The sequence below is a fragment of the Elephas maximus genome, chromosome 13, assembly GCF_024166365.1.
Source record: "Elephas maximus indicus isolate mEleMax1 chromosome 13, mEleMax1 primary haplotype, whole genome shotgun sequence".
Lineage (NCBI taxonomy): Eukaryota > Metazoa > Chordata > Mammalia > Proboscidea > Elephantidae > Elephas > Elephas maximus.
Genome location: NC_064831.1, coordinates 67,707,712 through 67,729,526, shown reverse-complemented (window position 1 = coordinate 67,729,526; position 21,815 = coordinate 67,707,712). Strand labels below are relative to the sequence as shown.

The following is a 21,815-nucleotide window of genomic DNA, read 5'->3' as shown; positions in this document are numbered from 1 at the left end:
AGCTGCTGTAAACATTTGTATGCAGGTTTTTTTGTGGACATGTTTTCAACTCATTTTGGTAAATTCAAAGGTATGCCATTGCTGGATAGTATGGTAAGACTATGTTTTGCTTTGTGAGAAACTGCCCAGTGCTGTCTGCCAAAATGGCTGTATCGTTTTGCATTCCCAACAGCAAGAAATGAGAGTTCGAATTGCTGCACATCCGCACTACTATTTGATGTAATCACTGTTTTTGGACTTTAGCCATTCTAATAGGTACATAGTGGCATCTCATTGTTTTGATTTGCAGTTCCCTAATGACATGTGATTTTGAACATCTTTTCATATGCTTATTTGCCATCTCTATATCTTGTTTGGAAACCCTGGTGGCGTAGTGGTTAAGTGTTACAGCTGCTAACCAAAAGGTTGGCAGTTCGAATCCACCAGGCGCTCCTTGGAAACTCTAGGGAGCAGTTCTACTCTGTCACATAGGGTCGCTGTGAGTCAGAATCAGCTTGATGGCAATGGGTTTTATATCTTGTTTGGTGAGATGCCTGTTTAGATCTTTTGCTCTGTTGTTTTCTTATTGTTGAGCTTTGATAGTTCTTTGTGTGTGTATATATATATTTCTTTACATATATTTTAGACACAAGTCCTTTATGAGATACATATTTTGCAGATATTTTCATTTTCTTGACAGTGTCTTCACAGAGAAGAAGTTTTTGATTTTATTGAAGCTCAGCTATCAATTTTTTCTTTTATGGATCCTGTTTTTGGTGTTGTATCTAAAATCTCACAACCAAACCCAAGGTCACCTAGATTTTCTTGTGTGTTATCTTTAGATGTTTTATAGTTTTGCCTTTTATGTATAGTTCTCTGATCCATTTTGAGGTAATTTTTGTGACAAGCGTAAGGTCTTTTTTTTTTTTGCATGTGATTGTCCAGTTGTTCCAGTACCATTTGTTGGAAAGACTATCCTTTATACTCTGTTGAATTGCCTTTGCTCCTTTGTCAAAGATGAATTGACTGTATTTGTGTGGGTCTATTTCTGGGCCCTCTGTTCTGTTCTGTTGATCTGTTTGTCTATTGTTCTGCCAGAAAACGTTATCTTGATTACTGTAGCTTAATAGAAAGTCTTAAAGTTGAGTAGTGTCAGCCTTTTGACTCTCTTCTACAATATTATGTTGGCTACTCTGAGTTTTTTTTTTTTTTTCTTATAAACTTTAGAATCAGTCTGTCCATATCAACAGAATAACTTTCTGGGATTTTGACTGGGATTATGCTGATTCTGTAGATCAAGTTGGGAAAAATGGACATTTTAATGAACAATATTGAGTCTTCCTACCTATGAACATTAATATCCCCTATGTATTTAGTCTTTTTTATTTCTTTCATCAGAATTTTATTGTTTTTCTCAGGTAGATCTTGTGCAGGTTTTATTAGATTTATACCTAAGTATTTATTTCTTTTATTTCTTTTTGGTGCTAATATAAATGGTGTTGCATGTTTCATTTCAAATTCCAGTTGGTCATTGCTGGCATATAGGAAAGCAGTTGACTTTTGTGTATTAACCTGGTATCCTGCAACCTTGCTATAACTGCTATTGCTTCTAGAATTTTTTTTGTTGATACTTAGAGATTTTCTACATAGACAATCATGTCATCTGCAAACAAGTACAGTTTATTTCTTCCTTCGCAGCCTCTGTACCTCTTGAGAGTTCTTTATATATTGAGAATTCTTTATATATTCTAGATACTAGTTCTTTGTGAGATACATGGTTTTAAAACATTTTCTCCCAGTCTGTAGTTTGTCATTTCATCCTTTTAACAGAGTTTTTTGCGTAGTAAAAGTTTTTAGTTTTAATGAAGTCCAATTTATCTTTTTTTTTTCCCTTTAATGGATTATGCTTTAGTGTCAAGTCTAAGAACTCTTTGCTTAGTCTTAGGTTCCAAAGAATTTCTCCTTTTCCTTTTTTTTGAATAGTTTTATAGTTTTACATTTAAGCCTGTGAATTAGTTTGAGCTGATTTTTGTATGTTGTGTAAGCTTTAGTTCAAGGTTCATTTTATATTGCCTGTAGATGTTTACTTGGTCTAGTACCATTTGTTGAAAAGGCTCCCTTGAGTGTTGTTGTGGATTGAATTATGAACCTCCAAAATATGTGTTGTAAATCCTAACCTCTATGCCTGTGGTCACTATGAGTGTGCAGTGGTTATAATCCTGTTTGGGAATTTGCTGTCTTTGTTGTTAATGAGGCAGGAGTAATACAGGGTGTATCTTGAGTGAATGAAAAGAGATTAAACAAGCCAGCAGAGAGATGGGGAAGACTGATGGCAAGCCACATAGAGATCTCCAAGGAACCAGAAAACAAGCTGAAGGATCAAGGACCTTCCCCCAGAGCCGACAGAGAGAGAAAGCCTTTCCTTATAGCCAGCACCCTGAATTTGGACTTCTAGCCTCTTAAACTGAGAAAATAAATTTCTATTTGTTAAGGCCATTCACTTGTGGTGTTTCTGTTATAGCAGCTAGATAACTAAAACAATTTGGTACCGAGAGGTAGGGGTGCTGCTCTTAACATACCTACGATGTGGAAATGGCTTTGGAATTGGGTAATGGGTAGAGGCTGAAGTACTTTTAAGGTGTCTAATAGTAAAAACCCAGATTTTCTGGAAGAGACTATTGGTAGAATTATGGACGTCAAAGGCAAGTCTGGTGAGGGCTCAGAAGGCAGTGAGGAGAGCTATAGAGAAATTCTTTGTCCTCGTACAGAATACATATGGCAGCAGCAACAGAGTGTTGCTAGAAATATGGATGTTAAATATGCTTCTGGTGAGGCTTTAAAAGAAAATGTTGAACGTGTGATTGGACAGTGGAGGAAGGGCGATGCTTTTTATGCAGTGGCAAAGAACATGTCTGAAGTATGTTCAAATGTTTGGTGGAAGGTAGTAGAACTTGTAAGTGATGAACCTTGGATATCTGGCTGAGGAGATTCTAAGCAAGATCTTAAAGGGGCCATGTGGTTTCTCCTTGCTGGTTATAGTAAAATGTGAGAGGAAAGATATGGACTTAAAAATGAACTGAGCTTCTATCGTGGGTCTCATTATATAATGCAAATTCCAGCCCCTCTACCCTGAGGTCTGTGGATATCACAGAGTGATCACAAGGTATTATGCAGTGGGTCTTTCTGACTCGACAGGTCTCCACACCAGAGTCACCTCATCACCTCACCTAAGATGTTATTTAGGTGTGGTTTGGAATTCTTGTCAAAGGCACTTAAATTCTAAATTTTTTTTTTTCTTTAAAGAGATTATCTCCCAGGAACCCAAGACAAAGACCAAATTCTTTGGGTAAAGTTAATGTAAATCCCACAGGGAGGTTAGCTAGCAACCTTGTAGTAAAATAACAAGTATAAATTGAATGCCTGAACAGGCTCATAAGCTTAGGATACTGTTTGCAATAGAACTTTGGGGACTGAAGTTTTTTTAAATTAAAAATATTCCTGTACCTTTGTATATAGCAAATTATCCTTAGATGACCCTTAGGTTATTCCTATTTTTTTAATAGTATTCTTGAATTGTCTCAGTATTCAGCAGGAACTCTTTGGAGACAAAGAGTAGTAAGGGTTTGGAACACGTTGATTTGCCACCAAAAAAAAAAAACCTTATTGCTGTCGAGTCAATTACAACTCATAGTGACCCTATAGGATGGAGTAGAACTGCCCCATAGGGTTTCCAGGGAGCGCCTGGTGGATTTGAACTGCTGACCTTTTAGTTAGCCGTAGCTCTTAACCACTATACTACCACGTTGATTTGAGACATGGATAAAATGAATGTTATTCAATGCAGAGAGAGAACTCTGACCACTTTTAGGTGTTGTAAATGCTACTGATAGTGTATGTTAAGGAAAAGTTTACTTATCTCGTTTTTTGTGTAGGTACTGGAATTACTTCTGTCTTTTTTTGTGTTTATACAGCCAGTGAATATTTGTGTAGCAATTATGTGCTTGTAGAAAATGCACTTTCTTTTGGCTGCAAAAACTTCCCTCCGTCCCGCCTACAAGACTTCCCCAAAAAGGAAGAGTTGGGGCACTAAAAGGAAAGGCGGTAGTGGTTGGATAATGGGTAACTCATGTGCACGACATATATCCTTTTCCTAAAACAAGCCCCACTTCACCTTCAACATTTCTGAACTGTAAGGATCAAGTATGGTGTTAACTCATTAACAGATTACTAGACTTTGAGTAAATCCTGGAGAAATAAAAATGTAAGTGAGAACTTGGATCTTCTAATTCTGTTAAATCAGTAATGGCTTATTTAAAGCTCACTAAGGACCTGTGATATTCAGATGACACAACTTGCTTGCCTAGTGGCAAGTCACTAGGGAGTGTCACCAAACCATAACTGGGTGACACTGTTAGGGTGACACCAAAATGACTGTGTCTATAAAACTTCTGTAGTGTTTCCATAGAAATTTATTATTTTTTAATAAAAATATCCCTGTAGTTAATTATAGCAACAAAATTTTTGTAAGCCCAGTTTCTATGTAGCAATATACCTACAAAGCTAAAACTACTATGCTGATTGACTTTTTGAACGTTTTAATGCTCTCAAGTCAGAGCTGTCATGTACTATTCAATTACAGTGATGCATCGAATCAAGATTTCGTCTGCATGAGCTACAAGCACAGAGTTGTTTTTGTTGCTGCTGCCGGTGTTTTTATAGTCGCTGATTTTGTCAAGTTTTCTGGTGTTTTAGCTACAATATTGTGGTAATTACATGGGGGGGGGTTGACATCATGAGTTACTGCGCTGGGTGACACTAACCCTAATGACACCACTGTGCTTGCCAGAAACGAACATGACTTGACACACTTAATGGTGGTCAAAGACTACAGCCTTCAGTATGGATTATACCTGAATGAAAGAAAACGAAAGTCCTCATAACTGGACTGATAAACAGCATCATGATAAATGAAGAAATTGAAGTTGTCAGAAATTTAATTCTACTTGGACCAACAATCAACATCAATGGAAGAAGCAGTCAAGAAATCACTTGATGTATTATTACATTGAGCAAATCTGCAAAAGACCTCTTTAAGGTTTTAAAAAGCAAAGATGTCATTTTGGTAACTAAGGTGTGCCTGACCAAGCCATGGTCTTTTCAACAGCTTCATGTGCATGTGAATGCTGGACAGTGAAAGAGGAAAACAAGAAGAATTGATGCATTTGAATTATGGTGTTGGTGAAGGATGTTGATTACACCTTTTACTGCGAGAAGAATGAACAAATCAGTCCTAGAAGAAATACAACCAGAATGCTCCTTAAAGAAGTGAGGCTGGCAAGAAATTCAGCTTGCTTACTTTGGATACATTATCAGGAGCGATGAATTGCTAAAAAAGGACATCATGTTTGGTAAAGTAGAGAGTCAGTGAAAATGAGGAAGACCCTCAATGAGAGATGCATTGACATAATAGCCATAACAATGGACTCAGACATACCAGTGATCTTAAAGATGGCACGGGATTGGGTAGTGTACATAAGGTTGCCATGATTTGGAGCAACTGCAACCAACAAAAAAAAAATACGAGATACTCTTTTAGGCCAGAGGGAAAGTCAAAGAATTAAAGATAGACATCTGTGTTTCAGGGACATAGGAGAATATACAAAGAAGTTTAAAAAAAAAAAAATCCCATGATTTTCTTTTTTAAATTGTGGTAAAATATATATAACAAAACATTTCCCACTTTAACCATTTTTAAGTGTACAATTCAGTGACAGTTACATTCACTATGTTGTGCAGGCATCAGCACTATTCATTTTCAAATGCTTTTTATCCCCCTAAAGAGAAACTCAGTTCCCCTTAAATAATAACCCCCCATTTTCCCCCACTCCAGCCGCTGGTAACTGCTAAGAAACTTCTGGCTCTTTGCATTTGCCTATTCAGAGTATTACATAAGTGGGAGTCATATAGTATTTGCTTTGTATGTTTGACGTATTTTGCTCAGGAAAATGTTTTCCGGGTTCATCCATGTTGTAGCATGTATCAGAACTTCATTTCTTTTTGTGGCTAAGTAAGCATCTGTTGTATGTATATAGCACAGTTTGTTGATTCATTGATTTGTTGCTGGGCACGAGTTACTTCCATCTTTTAGTTATTGTGAATAATGTTGCAGTGTACATTGGTGTAGAAGTACCTGTTTAAGACCCTGCTTTCAATTAAAAAAAAAATTTTATTTTGTTGTTGTTAAGAATATACACAGCAAAACATACACCAATTTGACAGTTTCTACACATACAATTCAGTGATATTGATTAAATTCTTTGAGATGTGCAACCATTCTCACCCTCCTGTTTTGAGTTGTTCCTCCTCCATTGATAAAAACTCACTGACCCTAAGGTTCCTGTCTCATCTTGCTGTGGTCCATTTGATCCCATTGCTTTCAGTTCTTTTGAGTATTTATTTAGGAGTAGAATGGCTGCGTCATATAATTCTCTATCTTTTCGAGGAATCGGCATACTGTTGTCCACAGCAGCTGCACCATTTTACATTCTCACCAATTTCTCCACATTTTTACCAACATTTGTTACTTTCCGTTTTACTGATGTTAGCCATCCCAGTGGGTGTGAGAGGTCCCTGGGTGGTGCAAACTGTACTTGGCTGCCAGCTGAAAGATTGGTGATTTAAACCCATCCAGTGGCCTTATGGAAGAGGAGTTCTAGTGATCTGCTTCTGTAAAGTTTATAGCCATGAAAACCTTACTGAGTTCAGTGCTACTCTTTAACACATGGGGTCATCATGAGTCAGGGGGCTGACTTGATGGCAGCTAACAACAACAGTAGGTGTGAGGTGGTATCTCATTGTGGTTTTGATTTACATTTCCCTAATGCTTAATGGGGAAACCCTGGTGGCGTAGTGGTTAACTGCTACAGCTGCTAACCAAAGGGTCGGCAGTTCGAATCCACCAGGCGTGCTCCTTGGAAACTTTATGGGGCAGTTCTGCTCTGTCCTGTAGGGTCGCTATCAGTCGAAATCGACTCGACGGCACTGGGTTTGGGTTTTGGTTTTTTTGGAATGATTAATGGAAGAAATGCCTGGCAGTATACTTCCAAAAATCAGCAAACGAAAACCGTATAGAGCATAGTGGTCTGATCCACAACCAATCATGGGGATGGTGTAGGACTGGGCAGTATTTCGTTCAGTTGTACATGGAGTTGTTATGAGTCGGAGGCCGACTGTAAGGCAGCTAACTACAACAATGATGTTGAGCATCTTTTCATGCGCTTATTTGTCGTTCATGTATCTTCTTTGGAGAAATGTCTATTCAAATCCTTTGCTCATTCATTGTTTGGGTTGTTTGTCTTGTAGGAATTCTTTTTGTATTCTGGATGTTAAGCCCTTAGCAGGTACATGGTTAGCAAATAACTTTCTTCCATTCTATGGGTTGTCTCTGTACTTTCTTGATAAAGTCCTTCGCACAAAAGTTTTTGTTTTGTTTTGTTGCTTGAGCTTTTGATGTATCTAAGAATCCACTGTCGAAAACTAGGTCTCAAAGCGTTACCCCTATGTTTTTTTCTACGAGTTTTATGGTTTTAATTTTATTTACGTCATTGATTGATTTTTTGTTAATTTTTGTATATGGAGTGAGGCATGGGTTGAACTTCATTCTTTTACATATGGAGATCTAGTTGTCCCAGCACCATTTATTGAAGAGACTATTCTTTCCCCATTGTTGAAAGAAACGCTTGTCGAAAATAGTTGACCGTAGATGTATAGGTTTATTTCTGGATTTTAAATTCTATTTCATTGGTCTGTATGTCTGTCTTTATATCAGTACCACACTGATTTGATTTCTGTAGCTTTATAGTACATTTTGAAATCAGGGAGTTTGAGTTCTCCTACTTTGATTTGAGAATTGTCTTTTGCATTTTCAGGAAAAAAAGGCTGTTAGAATTTTGATAAGGCTTGCAGTAAATCTATAGATTGCTTTGGGTGGAATTGACAGCTTAAAAATACTACGTCTTCTACTCCATGAGCAGAGCCCTGGTGGTGTAGTGGTTAAGAGTCTGGCTGCAACAAAAAGATCTGCAGTTCAATTCCACCAGATGTACCTTGGAAACCCTATAGGGGAGTTCTGGTCTGTCCTGTAGGGTGGCTGTTAGTTGGAACTGACTAGATGGCACCTAACAACACCACCACCACCACTCCATGAGCACAGGTTAGCTTTACATTGATTTAAGTCTTCTTGAATTTCTTTCAGCAATGCTTTGTAGTTTTCAGTGAACACTTCAGGTTTCTTACCCTCCCATTAAAATTTTACTTTGGAAGCTCCAAGAGTTTGGGACAAGCAAGTGGGATAGACACTTGCTTGAATTCTCCAGGAATAAAATAAAAGTTGTCCTTTTATTAAATCATTTCACTATATTTTATTATTAGTGATAATGGTCTACGGTAGGATTTTTTAGGTCTCTTATTTCTCTGCAAAGTAGTTTGGTTTAGTCAGTAAGAGGAGACATTTGCTTGGCCAGAATGGAATATTTGCATTCTAGGGGAAAATATGGCATTTTGCGGGGTAGGCAGCAGAAAGAATGTCAGGCAGGGGAAAGGCCTGGGCAAAGCCCTAGAGGAAGAAAAATGTTGGTGTTAAGCTCAGTGTCCACATGGTCTAAGCTTATGTACTTTGAAGATTACATAAATTCCTTCTAAAATTATCATTCCTTTTGCTTTTTTTCTTGGGGGGGGGCAGAGCATGATATTTATGATTTTGAAGTTTAAAATAACATTAAAAGAGGGATTAGGATTATTTTGCTTGAGAAAAGATTAAAAGGTTGAAGAATCTTGATCTAAATAATGATTTCCTAAAGGGAGATCTAGGAAATCCCCAGAAGTTGTTTTTAGTTCGGAGAGTACTAGTCGGACCTAGAAAGAAGAACTGAGTTCCAGAGAGGGGATCCATGGTCAGAGCTGTTGATGCTCACAGTCGAATGGACAAAAACATTTTAAACCATAAAATACCAGCAGACGTTAAATCAGTTGCATCGTCAGAGGGAAACTTTTAACTGTATAACATGATGGTAGAGAAATTTTCAGATGCACAAAATACTTGAATGCTATTTAAGTAGACGTTGATTCTCTAGCCCCCATTTTCAGGAATATTTAGGGCTAAGTTCTTGGTTTCTGACATCTGGTGGTCTTCTAGTATTCTGTTACTAAGAGCCATTATTAAACCATTTTTATTTTAAAACACTTTATTAGACCCGCAACATTAGAATTTTTTAGTCACCCATAGTCCTGTAACCCAAACAGCTGTTTGCATTTTTGTACGTTATCTTCCAATCTTTACTTTTATGCATACTTACTTAGTAATGGTACTTTAAATAAGGGGGGTGCGTACTAAGATACAGAATTTTTTATGATTTCTTTTCTTTTTAAGGTATGTTTTGGGCGGAGGTGCGTTATGTATGGAGCTTCTCACGAAACAGGTAACTATTTTCTTATAGTAATAACTTTGCTACTTCAGTAGACTGTTTTTATTATGCAATTAGATGCTGAGTGGAAAAGCTGTTATATAATAGCACCTACTTAAACATTTTGTTTTTTAATAGTACCCACTTTTAAGAAGGAAAAAGCCATTTAAGGTAAACCAGAAAATGACATTGTACTTGGTGCTTAATCTATGCTAGGATAGCCATTAAGAGTAAAGTTTATTTAAGATTAGAATTAATTTGTGTTAGGCAGTTAGAATTTAAGTTTTGTGTTTTTTTTTTTTTTTTGTAAGATTTTGGAAATGTGGCCAACATTACTTTTTCTTCTTAACTACAAACTTCTTAACATTAATTTCCTTTTGTTAAGTTGATACATGCCATTTGTTAAGCTTTCATAAGTGGGAATCAGGAATACCACAGTGTTCTAGAGAAGTATTTTCTTCTTCCTGTAGGGCTGGAGCAGTGCCTACTCAATAGAATCTGTCATCATGCAAATCAATGCCACCTTAGTCAAAGGCAAAGCCAGAGTGCAGTTTGGAGCAAATAAGGTAATTTTATAAAGAATTTCACATTCAATATAAGATGTTACCTTATGAGGCTTCTTCTCATCGTGACTTAATTATTTTTGAAACAGTTTATTTTATTTTCATTTGGTTTATTTTCTAGAAACAACTAAAAACCTCTTACTACAAAAGTGGTCCACAGAAAATATAGAAGCTCAAGAATGTTAAAGATACCTATTACTAATCACATAATTATTTTGATACTTCTTTTAGTCTTTTTCGTGTTTATCATAGGATTAAAAAACAAAAAAAACAAACCTGTTGCCGTTGAGCTGATACCGATTCATAGGGACCCTGTAAGACAGAGTAGAAGTGTCCCATAGGGTTTCCACGGAGGGGCTGGTGGAATCCAACTGCAAATCTTTTGGCTAGCAGCCAAGCTCTTAACCACTGTGCCACCAGGGTCCATTATAGATATACGTGTGTGTAATTTTAAATGTATTATTGATACGTATGTCCTGATAAGGAGAAAAATCAGGTGTACTTTGAAGTTTCCCAGAATTGAGATCACATTCTAACAGTTAACTCCTATTCAGCACTGATGTGCTAGGTGCCAGTCTACACTCATTACTTGTATATACTCTTTAAACCCTCTTAGTAACCTAAAAGATAGGTACTGTTATTGTCTTGGACCCCTGGTGGTTAAGAGCTTGGCTGCTAACCAAAAGGTTGACAGTTTGAATCCGTCAGCTACTTCCTGGAAACCCTACTGGACAGTTCTATGCTGTCCTATAGGGTCACTGTGAGTCTGAATTGACTCTATGGCAAATTTTTTTTTTTTTTTTTTAATTATTGTCTTCATTTTGTAGATGAGGAAACTGAAGCACGCATAGTTTAGGTAACTTGCATAAAATGACAGGTGGCAGAGCAAGGATTGGAACCAGTCTGGCCTTTTTTCCTCCTTCTAACCACTGAGTTGTTTTTCATTCATGTACTATCGCAGAAACATCTTTCCATGACTAATAGTAGTTACCTATAAACGAACATTTAAATGGGGCAAGAAGTACTCTGAAGTTGGTGTGTTTTGGAACAGTATTTGTGTGATGAAAATTGTCCTAACTTAATTTTTTTCTTAAATTTGGATGCACCTAAAGTTTTTGTGAATTTAGTGTTGAATGTCTTATTCATATAGTACTGAATCTAACTATGTATTTATACCCACATTGCTCTCAAATCATGAATCCTCCAGGATTTTAATTCACAAAGAAAATAAAAATTAAAAAACCTACTTTTTTAAAAGAGCATTTATTTGGGTTAATGCCATAATATAACCAATTTTTACTTTTAGCTGTTTTAGCATGTATTTCTTTACACTACAATAAGATACAATTTTGTGTAAAATTCAGAAATTATCAAACACAAGTGAATTGCTTAACTACATTTAACCAGCATTTCTTATAAGTGTATATTTTTTAGGCGTTTTAAATGTGGCAACAGAATGATTATATACTAAAACATCAAATTTTTATTTTTCTACTGGCAAAGTTTATGCTCATACTGTACAATTTTTAAAGTAGATTAAATATGCAAAAAACCAACAAGATCATCTATAATTTGATTATCTGGAAATACTCGTGACATTTTGCTGTACGTGTAGTCTTTATTTTCTTCCTCATGTTTATATGTACAATTCGATAACGTTTCATCATTTTTTTTTTTCAGTTTAGCATGTTTTTATTTTTAAAAGAAAATATAAAAAGCTTAGGGCAATGATCTCATTGAGTAATCGAAAACATTTTACTAATAATTCACTGTGGAAACTCACCTTACTGGACCTCTAGATCTTGAAAATAAATTTGGACTGGATATTTTAGTCTCTTCTAGTTTTAAAATTCTATAATTGCAATACTTTGTTCTAATGTCTTAGTCCTCTTGTAATCCATCAATGTTAATGAAAATTTTTTATATTTCCATGATTTCTAGTTTTCTTGGCAAGTAAATATAACTCTTACATGGTATGCTAAATCAGTCTGCATATTAAAGTATACCTTCTTTTTTAGAAGGTAAGTTTTTTAAATGAATTGATATGATGAGACTTTACTCTTCCATTTTTCTCTTAATAAGACACACTTGTCAGTCAAGAATGTGGAAATTTTGCATGATGTAATATGAGTTTCAACTTCCAAATTCAAACTCAGCAGGGGATAGTCTGAATATTAACTTTAAAAATGCAACTATCAAGAAAGTAAGGCACTAAATGGTGTTAAAAATATGCTACTATTTGTGTGAAAAAGAGAAATATTGTATGGATGCATTTGTATAAGCATAAACATCTCTTGGAAGCATATTTGGGTAAGCGCTAACAGCTATTATTTTGATAAGGAGGTATTGAAATATGGGGGGCAGGCTAGAGATAGGGAGATTTCACTGTAAAATCATTTTGTGCTATTTGAGTTTCTTTTTGCCATATAACTATTACTGTGAAAATATTTTAAAAATTAAAAAAAAGACAATCAGCTTCTTGTTCAAAATAAGTGATTGCGTTTTCCCCTTAAAAAATTATTGAAAAGATATAAAAATGTACGTAAATACCGGAACACAGTAAAGGCAACCATAAGCTGTGAAATTTGGAGATAGGGTCAAACTGATAGAGCTGAGGAATCCACAACTCTGCTTAGGCAAGAGTCACTGGAGAGGTGAGGTGTAAGTACAGTCTTGCCATTAGCTCCCCAAGGCTCCAAGCCGGGAGGACCTGACAGTAAGCCATGAGATGGAAGGATGCTGGCCAAGCCTGTTTTCTGCTTAGTTAACAGAATCCAGGCTGTAACATTAGCTCTAGGCCACAATAGTGAGAAAGCCCTCCAAAGCAGAGGAGTGCTATCATGGGTTTTAGCAAGAATTTAGGGATTAGAGCAAAATAGTGCCCCACCAAGCTTCCATTCCCTACTCTACATTAACTGATGATACTTACATTAACTGATAACATCCTAACAAGGTAAGGGTGGTTAGTACTTGAACATGTATATCTTTTTGAAAGACAAAATTGAATCCATAACACATTAAAAAATCAAATGAAGATTTAAAAATACTAAGAATTGAATAATAATGAAAATACCATATGTCAATACCTATGGAATATTTATGAAACTAATCCCCCTCAAAGGAGAAAACCTCAGATTTTGTAAAGTAGAATAAAGGCAGGTGTCATTCTGAGCCTAACTAAATAAAACTATAAGTTAATAACATAATCAGGAAACAAATACTCCTTTATGGAACTTTAAAACTAAAACCCTGAGGTCATTTGGTACCTAAGTGGATTTAAAATAAAAATTTCAGAATTACTAAAAATAGCAACAATGAAATCACTATAGATCAGAAACTAAAGATCCTTCGGTCATTAAAAAAAATAGTGAAAATGAATCAAGCCTCTAACTCAGTTTTAGAAAGGACAAATAAACTGAACGAAAGCAGAAGGAATATGTTAATGCAGGTAAAAGAAATTGGTGAGCAAGAAAACAAAGGGCTAACTCCCTATTACTGTAAAGCCTTTGCAATAACATTCCCCTTAAACTGGAATTTGAATATTACGCCACTGACATTTGAGAATGGGGAAGGCTAAAAGTTCTTATTTTCTCCTTATGACTTGGATGGGTAGGTACTAAAGTTAAGCGGTGACTGCTTCATGAGCATTTGGGAAAGTCAGTGTGTGTTTTGTTAATGTACAGTCTGTTTTCCTATTTCTAGCCTTTTTGTGAAAATAGACTGAAAACACTTTTCCATTAACTTTGAGATAACACTAATATACATTTTATGCATTTTAGTTTTTTAAGATGTATTATGGCAGAGTTTTAATATTTTTAATGAGTTTTTATAAACTGAAAAGGACTCCATTGTAGAAAAATGGGAAAAGAATAGAAAAAGTTTGTTTACGGAAATAGAAATAAGTAGCTCATGAGCATATTGAGAGATAGTGGACCTCACTCAGTAATGGAAATGCAAATCAAAACTACAACGAGAATTCATCTCTTGGCTATCAGCCTATAACATAACAAAGGTTTGATAAAGTACTCTGTTGGTGAGGCTGTGTGGAGGCATCTATGGCTGATGGGCAAGCAAATTTGTACAATTCTATAGATAGCAATTTAGCAATATCTCACAATTATAAAGGCATATATGTCTTTTGATCCAGCAACTCTAGCTCAGCAAATTTTTACCAGCATTTTGCAAATATATGTGCAAGATTATTCATTGCAACTTTGTAACAGTAGAATATTGAAAACAACCCCAATGTCTAGCAAATGGAGACTGATTAAATGATAGACTCTCCATACAATGGAACATTTTACTGTTTTTAAAAAGAGACAAGTAAACATTCTGTGTGTTGATAAGGAAGAAGCTCCAAGAGATGCTAAGTGAAAAAAGGAGCAAAAAGTTATCTAGAGCATACTGTAGCCGTGGTGGCGTCGTGGTTAAGAGCTCAGCTGCTAACCAAAAGGCTGATAATTCAAATCCACGAGCAGCTCCTTGGAAACCCTATGGGGCACTTCTGCTCTGTCATATGGGGTCGTGGTAACAACAATATAGCATACTGCCATTTGTGAGGGGATACTGGGGGCAGTGGCTAATGACAACAGGCAGTACATGAATTTGCCTGTATAATCTTCAAGACGGCATATACAAGAAACTAATAACAGTGGGTAACTTGGTTGGAGGAAGAGAAAACAGATGAGGGGGGAAAACTAGGTGGTTGGGGGACATGTAGAAAGGAGAATTTTCACTGAGAATGATTTTATACATTTTTAATTCTTGTGCCGTGTGAATTTATTATTCAGAAAAATTCTGTGACATAATAGATACATGTATACCACTATGGAGAATATTCACAATATAGTAAGTGTAAGTTAAGATGCAGGTCAATTGTACTTACGGTGACGGAATTAACCCTAAATTTGGTCCCTTAAAAAAGGCACTATATTTTTACCAAGAGGGGACTCCTTTTATTAATTGTTAGGTGTTGTGGAGTTGGTTCTACCTCATAGTATCCTATGTACAACAGACAGAAACACTGCATGTTCCGGAACCATCCTCACAATTGTTGCTATGTTTGAGCCCATTGTTACAGCCACTGTGTCAGTCCATCTCACTGAGGGTCTTCCTCTTTTTCACTGACCCTCTACTTTACCAAGCATGATATCCTTTCCAGGGACTGGCCCCTCCTGATAACATGTCCAAAGTAAGTGAGACAAAGTCTGGCCATGCTCACTTTAAGGAGCATTCTGGCTGTACTTCTTCCAGAACAGATTTGTTCATTCTTCTGGAAGTCTATGGTACATTCAGTATTCTTTGCCAGCACTGTAATTCAAAGGCATCAATTCTTGTTTGGTCTCTCTTATTCCTTGTCCATTTTTGCATGCATTTGAGGCAACTGAAAATACCATGGCTTGGGTCAGACACACCTTAGTCCTCAAGTGGCATCTTTGCTTTTTAACACTTCAGAGAGGTCTTCTGCAATAGACTTGTCCAATGCGATACGTCACTTGATTTCTTGACTGCTGCTTCCACGGGCGTTGATTATGGATTCAAGGAAAATGAAATCCTTGACTTCAGTCTTTTCTCCATTTATCATGATGTTGCTTGTTTGGCCAGTTGTAAGGACTTTTGTTTTCTTTATGTTGAGATGTAATCCATATTGAAGGCTGTATTCTTTGATATTCATCATTAAGTGCTTCAAGTCCTCTTCGCTTTCAGCAAGCAAGGTTGTGTCATCTGCATATCACAGGTTGTTAGTGAGTCTTCCTCCAATCCTGGTGCCATGTTCTTCTTCATATAGTCTATCTTCTCAGATTATTTGCTAAGCATGCAGATTTAATAAGTATGGTGAAAGGATATGATCCTGATGCACACCTTTCTTGACTTGTAAATCATGTAGTATCACCTTGTTATTTTTGAACAACCGCCTCTTGGTCTATGAATAGGTTCCTCATGGGCACAATTAAGTGTTCTGGAATTCCCATTCTACCCAATGTTATTCATAATTTGTTATGATTTGCATAGTCGAATGCCTTTGCACAGTCAATAAACACAGGTAAACATCTTTCTGGTATTCTCTGCTTTGAGCCAAGGTCTGTCTGACATCAGTGATATTCTTGGTTCTGTGTCCTCTTCTCAATCTGGCTTGAATTTCTGGTAGTTCCTGTGTATGTACTGCTGCAACTATTTTTTAATTATCTTCAGCAAAATTTTACTTGAGTGTGATATTAATGACATTGATAATTTCTGCATTGTGTTGATCACCTTTCTTTGGAACGGGCACATATATAGATCTCTTCCAGTCAGTTGGCAAGTTAGCTGTCTTCCAAATTTCTTGGCATAGATGAATGAGCGCTTTTAGCATCGCATCCCATCGTTGAAACATCTCAATTGGTATTCTCTCAATTCCTGGAGCATTGTTTTTCGCCAGTGCCTTCAGTGCAGCTTGGACTTCTTCCTTCAGTCCATCAGTTATCAATCATATGCTGCTTCTGGAAATGGTTGAGCATTGACCAGTTCTTTTTGGTAAGTGACTCTGTGTATTCCTTCCATCTTCTTTTGATGCTTTCTGCGTCATTCAACATTTCGCCTATAGAATCCTTCAGTATTGCAACTCGGGGCTTGAATTTTTTCTCCAGTTCTTTCAGCTTGAGAAATTCTTGTTCTTCCCTTTTTGTTTTCTAACTGCAGGTCTTTGCACATTTCATTATAATACTTTTCTTTGTCTATTTTTGAGCTGGTCTCTAAATTCAGGTGGGATATACTCAAGGTTGTACTTTGGCTCTCGTGGACTAATTTTTTTTCACCTTCAACTTGAACTTACATATGAGCAGTTGATGGTCTGTTCTACGGTTGGCCACTGGTCTTGTTCTGATAGATACTGAGCTTCTCCATAGTCTCTTTCCATAGATGTAGTTGATTTGATTCTTGTGTATTCCATCTGGTGATGTCCACATGTATAGTCACCTTTTGTGTTGTTGAAAATGAATAAGTTGATGAAATTGCAAAATTCTATTATGTGATCTCCAGTGACCTTTCTATAACCAAGGCCACATTTTCCAACTACTGATCTTCTTTGTTGCCAACTTTTGCATCCAATCACCAGTAATTATCAATGCATCTTAATTGCATGTTTGATCAATTTCAGACTGCAGAAGTTGGTAAAAATCGTCAGTTTCTTCAGTGATGGCATTAGTGAGTGGTTGGTACATAAATTTGAATAATAGTTCTATTAACTGGTCTTCCTTGTAGGTGTATGGACATTATCTTGTCGCTGACTGCATTGCACATCAGGATAGATCTTGAAATGTTCTTTTTGACAGTGAACGCGTCAATGTTCCTGTTCAACTTGTCATTCCTGGCATAGTAGACCATATGTTTGTCCGATTCAGAATGGCTGATACCAGTTCATTTCAGCTCACTGATGCCTAGATATTGATCTTCAAGCACTCCATTTCATTCTATTAAAACTTCCAATTTTCCTTGATTCATACTTCGTACATTCCACCTTCCAATTACGTGGAGATAAAGGAGAGGACTCCTTTAGTAATGGAGTAATGGCTTGGTGCCAATTACAGTCATTCTTTAGATGTGATTTCCAAATGTCACTCATATGTGTAGTTCTTAAAGCTTAATGTTTTCTTTTTTTTTGGTACAAGATATAAGGAAAAGAGACTTGAGTTTTTTTCACTTTGAATACCGTCATTTAACTTGATTCATTGGTGTGGAGATGGCCACTAGAACTATAAAGCTTTGTATCTGTCTAGTGATAGGACCTATAAAAATGAACTTTGAAGCTTATAGGCTTTTATTGGGGTGCAATTTTTTATTTTTTAAAAATGGTAGAGGTAATAAAATTGAAAATCAAGTGTATTAAGTTAAAAAGTTTTTCAAAATAGAAAAACTTTTTAACTTAGTTTTTCAAAATAATTCAACTTTCTGTGCTTTTTTAATTAAGCACAATCGTGATGCATTAATGCATTTATTGATTTAAAATGTGTAATTCTCTTTCAGAATCAATATAATCTAGCAAGAGCCCAACAATCCTATAATTCCATCGTACAGATACACGAAAAAAATGGTACGTTTCATTCAACAAGTATTCATTGCCATTTATGAAGTTTTATGTTACGTGTTATTGATACTTACGTTGTATCTTTCTGTTGTTGCTTTAATTTCTTATAAAGTACTTTTACAATAGCAAAAATTTTAACTTGATGATACAGATACACATGGTGTTCTTCATTTGACATCTTTGTATCCAGGACACTTGGCCTAGCTGTCCTGTGTCTGACTCAGGGTATTTGAGTAAATGATTGAATGAATCACTTTATTAACTTGAAGCGTGTGGTATTAGTGTAGGAATGCAGTTAAAGGTAGCTCTTTGTAGGTGGAGCTCTTGCTGTGGAGTAGTAAATACAGTCAGGACCATGAACCAGCTGTTTCTGAAATGGCTTTACTTAATGGTTTTGCCATGCTTACACACTTTATCTATTCAGGTAAGGGTAGTTCTAATTTCAGTATACAAAAGAGTATTTGAGTTGTAAATTAAGAAAAAAAAATCCTTTTTTAAAAGATCTTCAATAAACTTTATTGGCCTTACTTTAAATTTTGCCGGTGTTCATAATGCACATTTTTTGAGTTTTTGTTCCCAACAGTTCGTAAGAAAACTAGACTCGGAATCAAAAGACTTATTTTCAAGTGCCATTTGTGTCACTCACTAGCTCTGTGGCCCTGAGCAATCCCTTCACCTCTTTTAGCCTCATTTACCGCATCTCTAAAATTGGCATAATATCTGTCTTGGTAAACTTGTGAGAAAAAAACAGAGTAGTGTGTGTGTCTATGAGTAGCACTTCATAACTAAGTGTGCTGTTCTTCATAGCGATGATATTGAAGCTCATGTCTTTCTGTGTAGAATAAACAACCTAAAAAGAGAGGATTTCTTAAGAGAGTATTAACAATAAGGTCGTCTTTACTTTGCCAGGAATGTGGCAGGTTGTGCCGTAATATTTGTGTTTTGTGCTCACTTTTAATAACAAAGCAAACTTGTCACTTTTTCAGCGACTGCTACTTGAGGAAGAGAACAGTATTCAAATAGAATTTTGAAGCAGAAGAAGGAAATGATAAAACTTGAGCATAAGGCTGGGTTTTCATAATAATTACTGTTTTTAGCACACTAAATTAGTAGCCAAAGAAGCCTGTGCACTACTTCATAACCATGAGGATATTCCACACATCTTGGTGTATTCATACTGCTCGAATGGTGACTTTGTACCAAATAGTAGTTAGTCTTGAGACTGGGAAACACTTTTTCTTATCTTTCCCTTATTTATTTTTAATTAAAGCAAACATTACAATTACTGTTCAAAAATGTTTATGGAAAGTGCTGTATTTGAGAATGTACGGATGTGTGTAAGCTTATCTATGGTGGAAAGAGCAATAGAGTAAGGAGAGATGGATTCTAGTTTGGCTTCTGCTACTAACTCTGATCTTAGACATAGGTACTTAGTCACTGCATCTGATAAGATGGCCTCCTCATTGTTGAAATGACATCTTTGCACTGAACAACAATCCAAATTCTTCTTATTCTAAAATGCCAGGATTTTATTTGTAGGATAGTTATTTTGTGGGCTTACATTAAAAACACACATACACACACATACACATACGTAATTTTAGGAGGTTTACTTTCAAATACCAAACTGAAATGGAATAAAACCTAGCTCATAGTCTAATATTCCAGTGTTGTCTCTAGCTAGGAATGGCATTAATATAGAGATCATAAGTTCAAAACTCATATACAGTTTATTCATAGAAAATAGCTTGAAATTGTGAACTTATCAAAATGCTGTTACCAACCCAAGTATAAGTTTAATTTTTGTAGTAGGTTTAAACTTCAAAATTATGAGTAGAGAATGTAGCCAACCTTAATAAATGCCAGTTCTTCTAGCTGGTTTAAGAATTAAAATATTCTGTTTTTCTCTATTTTAGGGTGGTACACCCCTCCAAAGGAAGATGGCTAAAAGTGTTGATTGCTGTATGTTTGGACCAATGTTGCTTTAAAGAAAATCTTCCCAACATGCAGACACGAGCTTTGAGTGCCCCTATAACAGCAGTACCGAAGACGTTAGCTAATAGATATTTTAGTGGATAATCTGTCAGCTGACATCCAGTATAAGTTACAGCCTTTTCATCTTGCTCATCTTAGGTATCTCAGACTGAGCAGTGGGGCCTTTACTGTATTTTTCCTGATAAATACATATACTGGCCACTTCTTATCATCTCTTTTTCTTGATAAGTGAAAGCTTCGAAGCAGGCAAGTCAGCATCAGGTTACTGAAGTTGTGACGCATCTTGGGTAATTTTCCTGTGTTGAGCCTACGGATTTTGATGACTTGCAATACATTGTTTCATCTCGAGCCAATAAAAGTTTAATTGTTGTTTAATACTGGTTTAGAAAATTTAAGGTCTTCTAAATCACAGTAGTTTTTTCAGGTCTAAAACCATTTTATGATATTGCCAAAATAATGACAGGAAACCTACTCATTAAATTGTTAAACTTTTTTATGGCTGTGTGAAAATATGAACTCTTTGTTGTTGATATACGCTTAATTGGGTTGTACTTTTTAAGTAAAGCAAAGCAAGGCTGTGCCAATGAAGGCATTTAAGTAGTAATTTCCACTGGGGCATCAAGAGTCTTACTGGGCTGAATTTGCTTCTTGTTGGTTCAGTATTCTTTAAGAGAAGAGCTACAGTATAGAGCTTGAAATTATTTAAAATACTAAGTCGTTTTACGTTTCCATTTTATTAACGGGATGTTGCAATCATTTGTAAACTAATAAAATGATTGGCACAAAGATTCCTTGAGCAAAGGCTGCACAGTTAAATCCAAAAAGATAATATCTAATTTGGAAACTCTTAAAATTTGTTGCCATAGTCATAACATATGGCTTTTACGTTGAGAGACTAAAAGGAACTCTACATATGTCAATTCCTTTATGAAACCTGACTCAAATCAGTGTGCTCTCCATTTTATTGCCTTACCTGAATCAGTCCTGTTTGGTTGGTAATGGATTTTTTGTACACCCACGTTTGATTTAAAAGTAAATTTTAGATGTTAATAAGCACTTTTAAAAATGAACTCCAGAAGCACATTTTTCTGCACAAACCAGTTACAAAGTTGAGAAGCCTTTCTTACACATTTGCTCTGAGATTCAGGTTTTAACTTTGTGAACCTCATCAGAGAGACTTGGCACTTCTGTATTAGTTGTGTGTGTTTTATTTCTTTTGATTCTATTTTGGTTAAGAGGACAGTAGATAAAGATTTTCTGGCTTTCTGGTTCACTTGGTTAAATTTGTATAAAGTTCTGATAGCCAGTTTTGCTCAGATAAGAAGTGACAAGGCAGAACTCTTTAAAGCATTAAAGTTCCTTAAACCTAAGGCTAAATCTTGAATACATTATTGAATTCTTTAATATACTGATGGCTAGCAGATTGACGGCTGCACATTTGGCATGCTTTGTTTTTTTTTTGGATTTTATTTTTCATTGCAGATTTATTTGGCAATGTACAGTAAATTTTGTAAACTTGCATCAAGTTTATGAATAAAGAACCATTTAAAAAATTATTTTGTCATTTTTCCCTCATAAGACATACTCTTTGCTTCAGGAGTCCATAGGCTCTATTGAGTTTCTGGAATAGGACCATTTAAGGTGGGTTTGGGTGAGGAAAGGTTTCCTAGACAGAGTTCTCTACAGGAGCTAAACAAGTGAATTGTATGTGTGTGTATATATATGTATATTTATGTGGATAGAGAGAGATTGGGA

At 35.9% G+C, this 21,815-nt stretch overlaps 1 protein-coding gene across 2 annotated transcripts in view; it reads left to right on the top strand.

Annotated features, from left to right (window-relative positions):
* Positions 1–21,607, top strand: part of UBE2Q2 (ubiquitin conjugating enzyme E2 Q2) — an 86,128-nt gene extending 64,521 nt beyond the window's left edge. For both annotated transcript variants that reach the window (XM_049852866.1, XM_049852865.1), the window contains 4 exons: positions 9,407–9,455; positions 9,911–10,006; positions 18,005–18,071; positions 19,982–21,607. In XM_049852866.1, the coding sequence (XP_049708823.1) occupies positions 9,407–9,455; positions 9,911–10,006; positions 18,005–18,071; positions 19,982–20,013 (244 nt within the window). In that variant the 3' untranslated portion in view covers positions 20,014–21,607. The remainder of the gene's footprint in view (positions 1–9,406; positions 9,456–9,910; positions 10,007–18,004; positions 18,072–19,981) is intronic.
* The last annotated feature ends 208 nt before the right edge of the window (positions 21,608–21,815 follow it).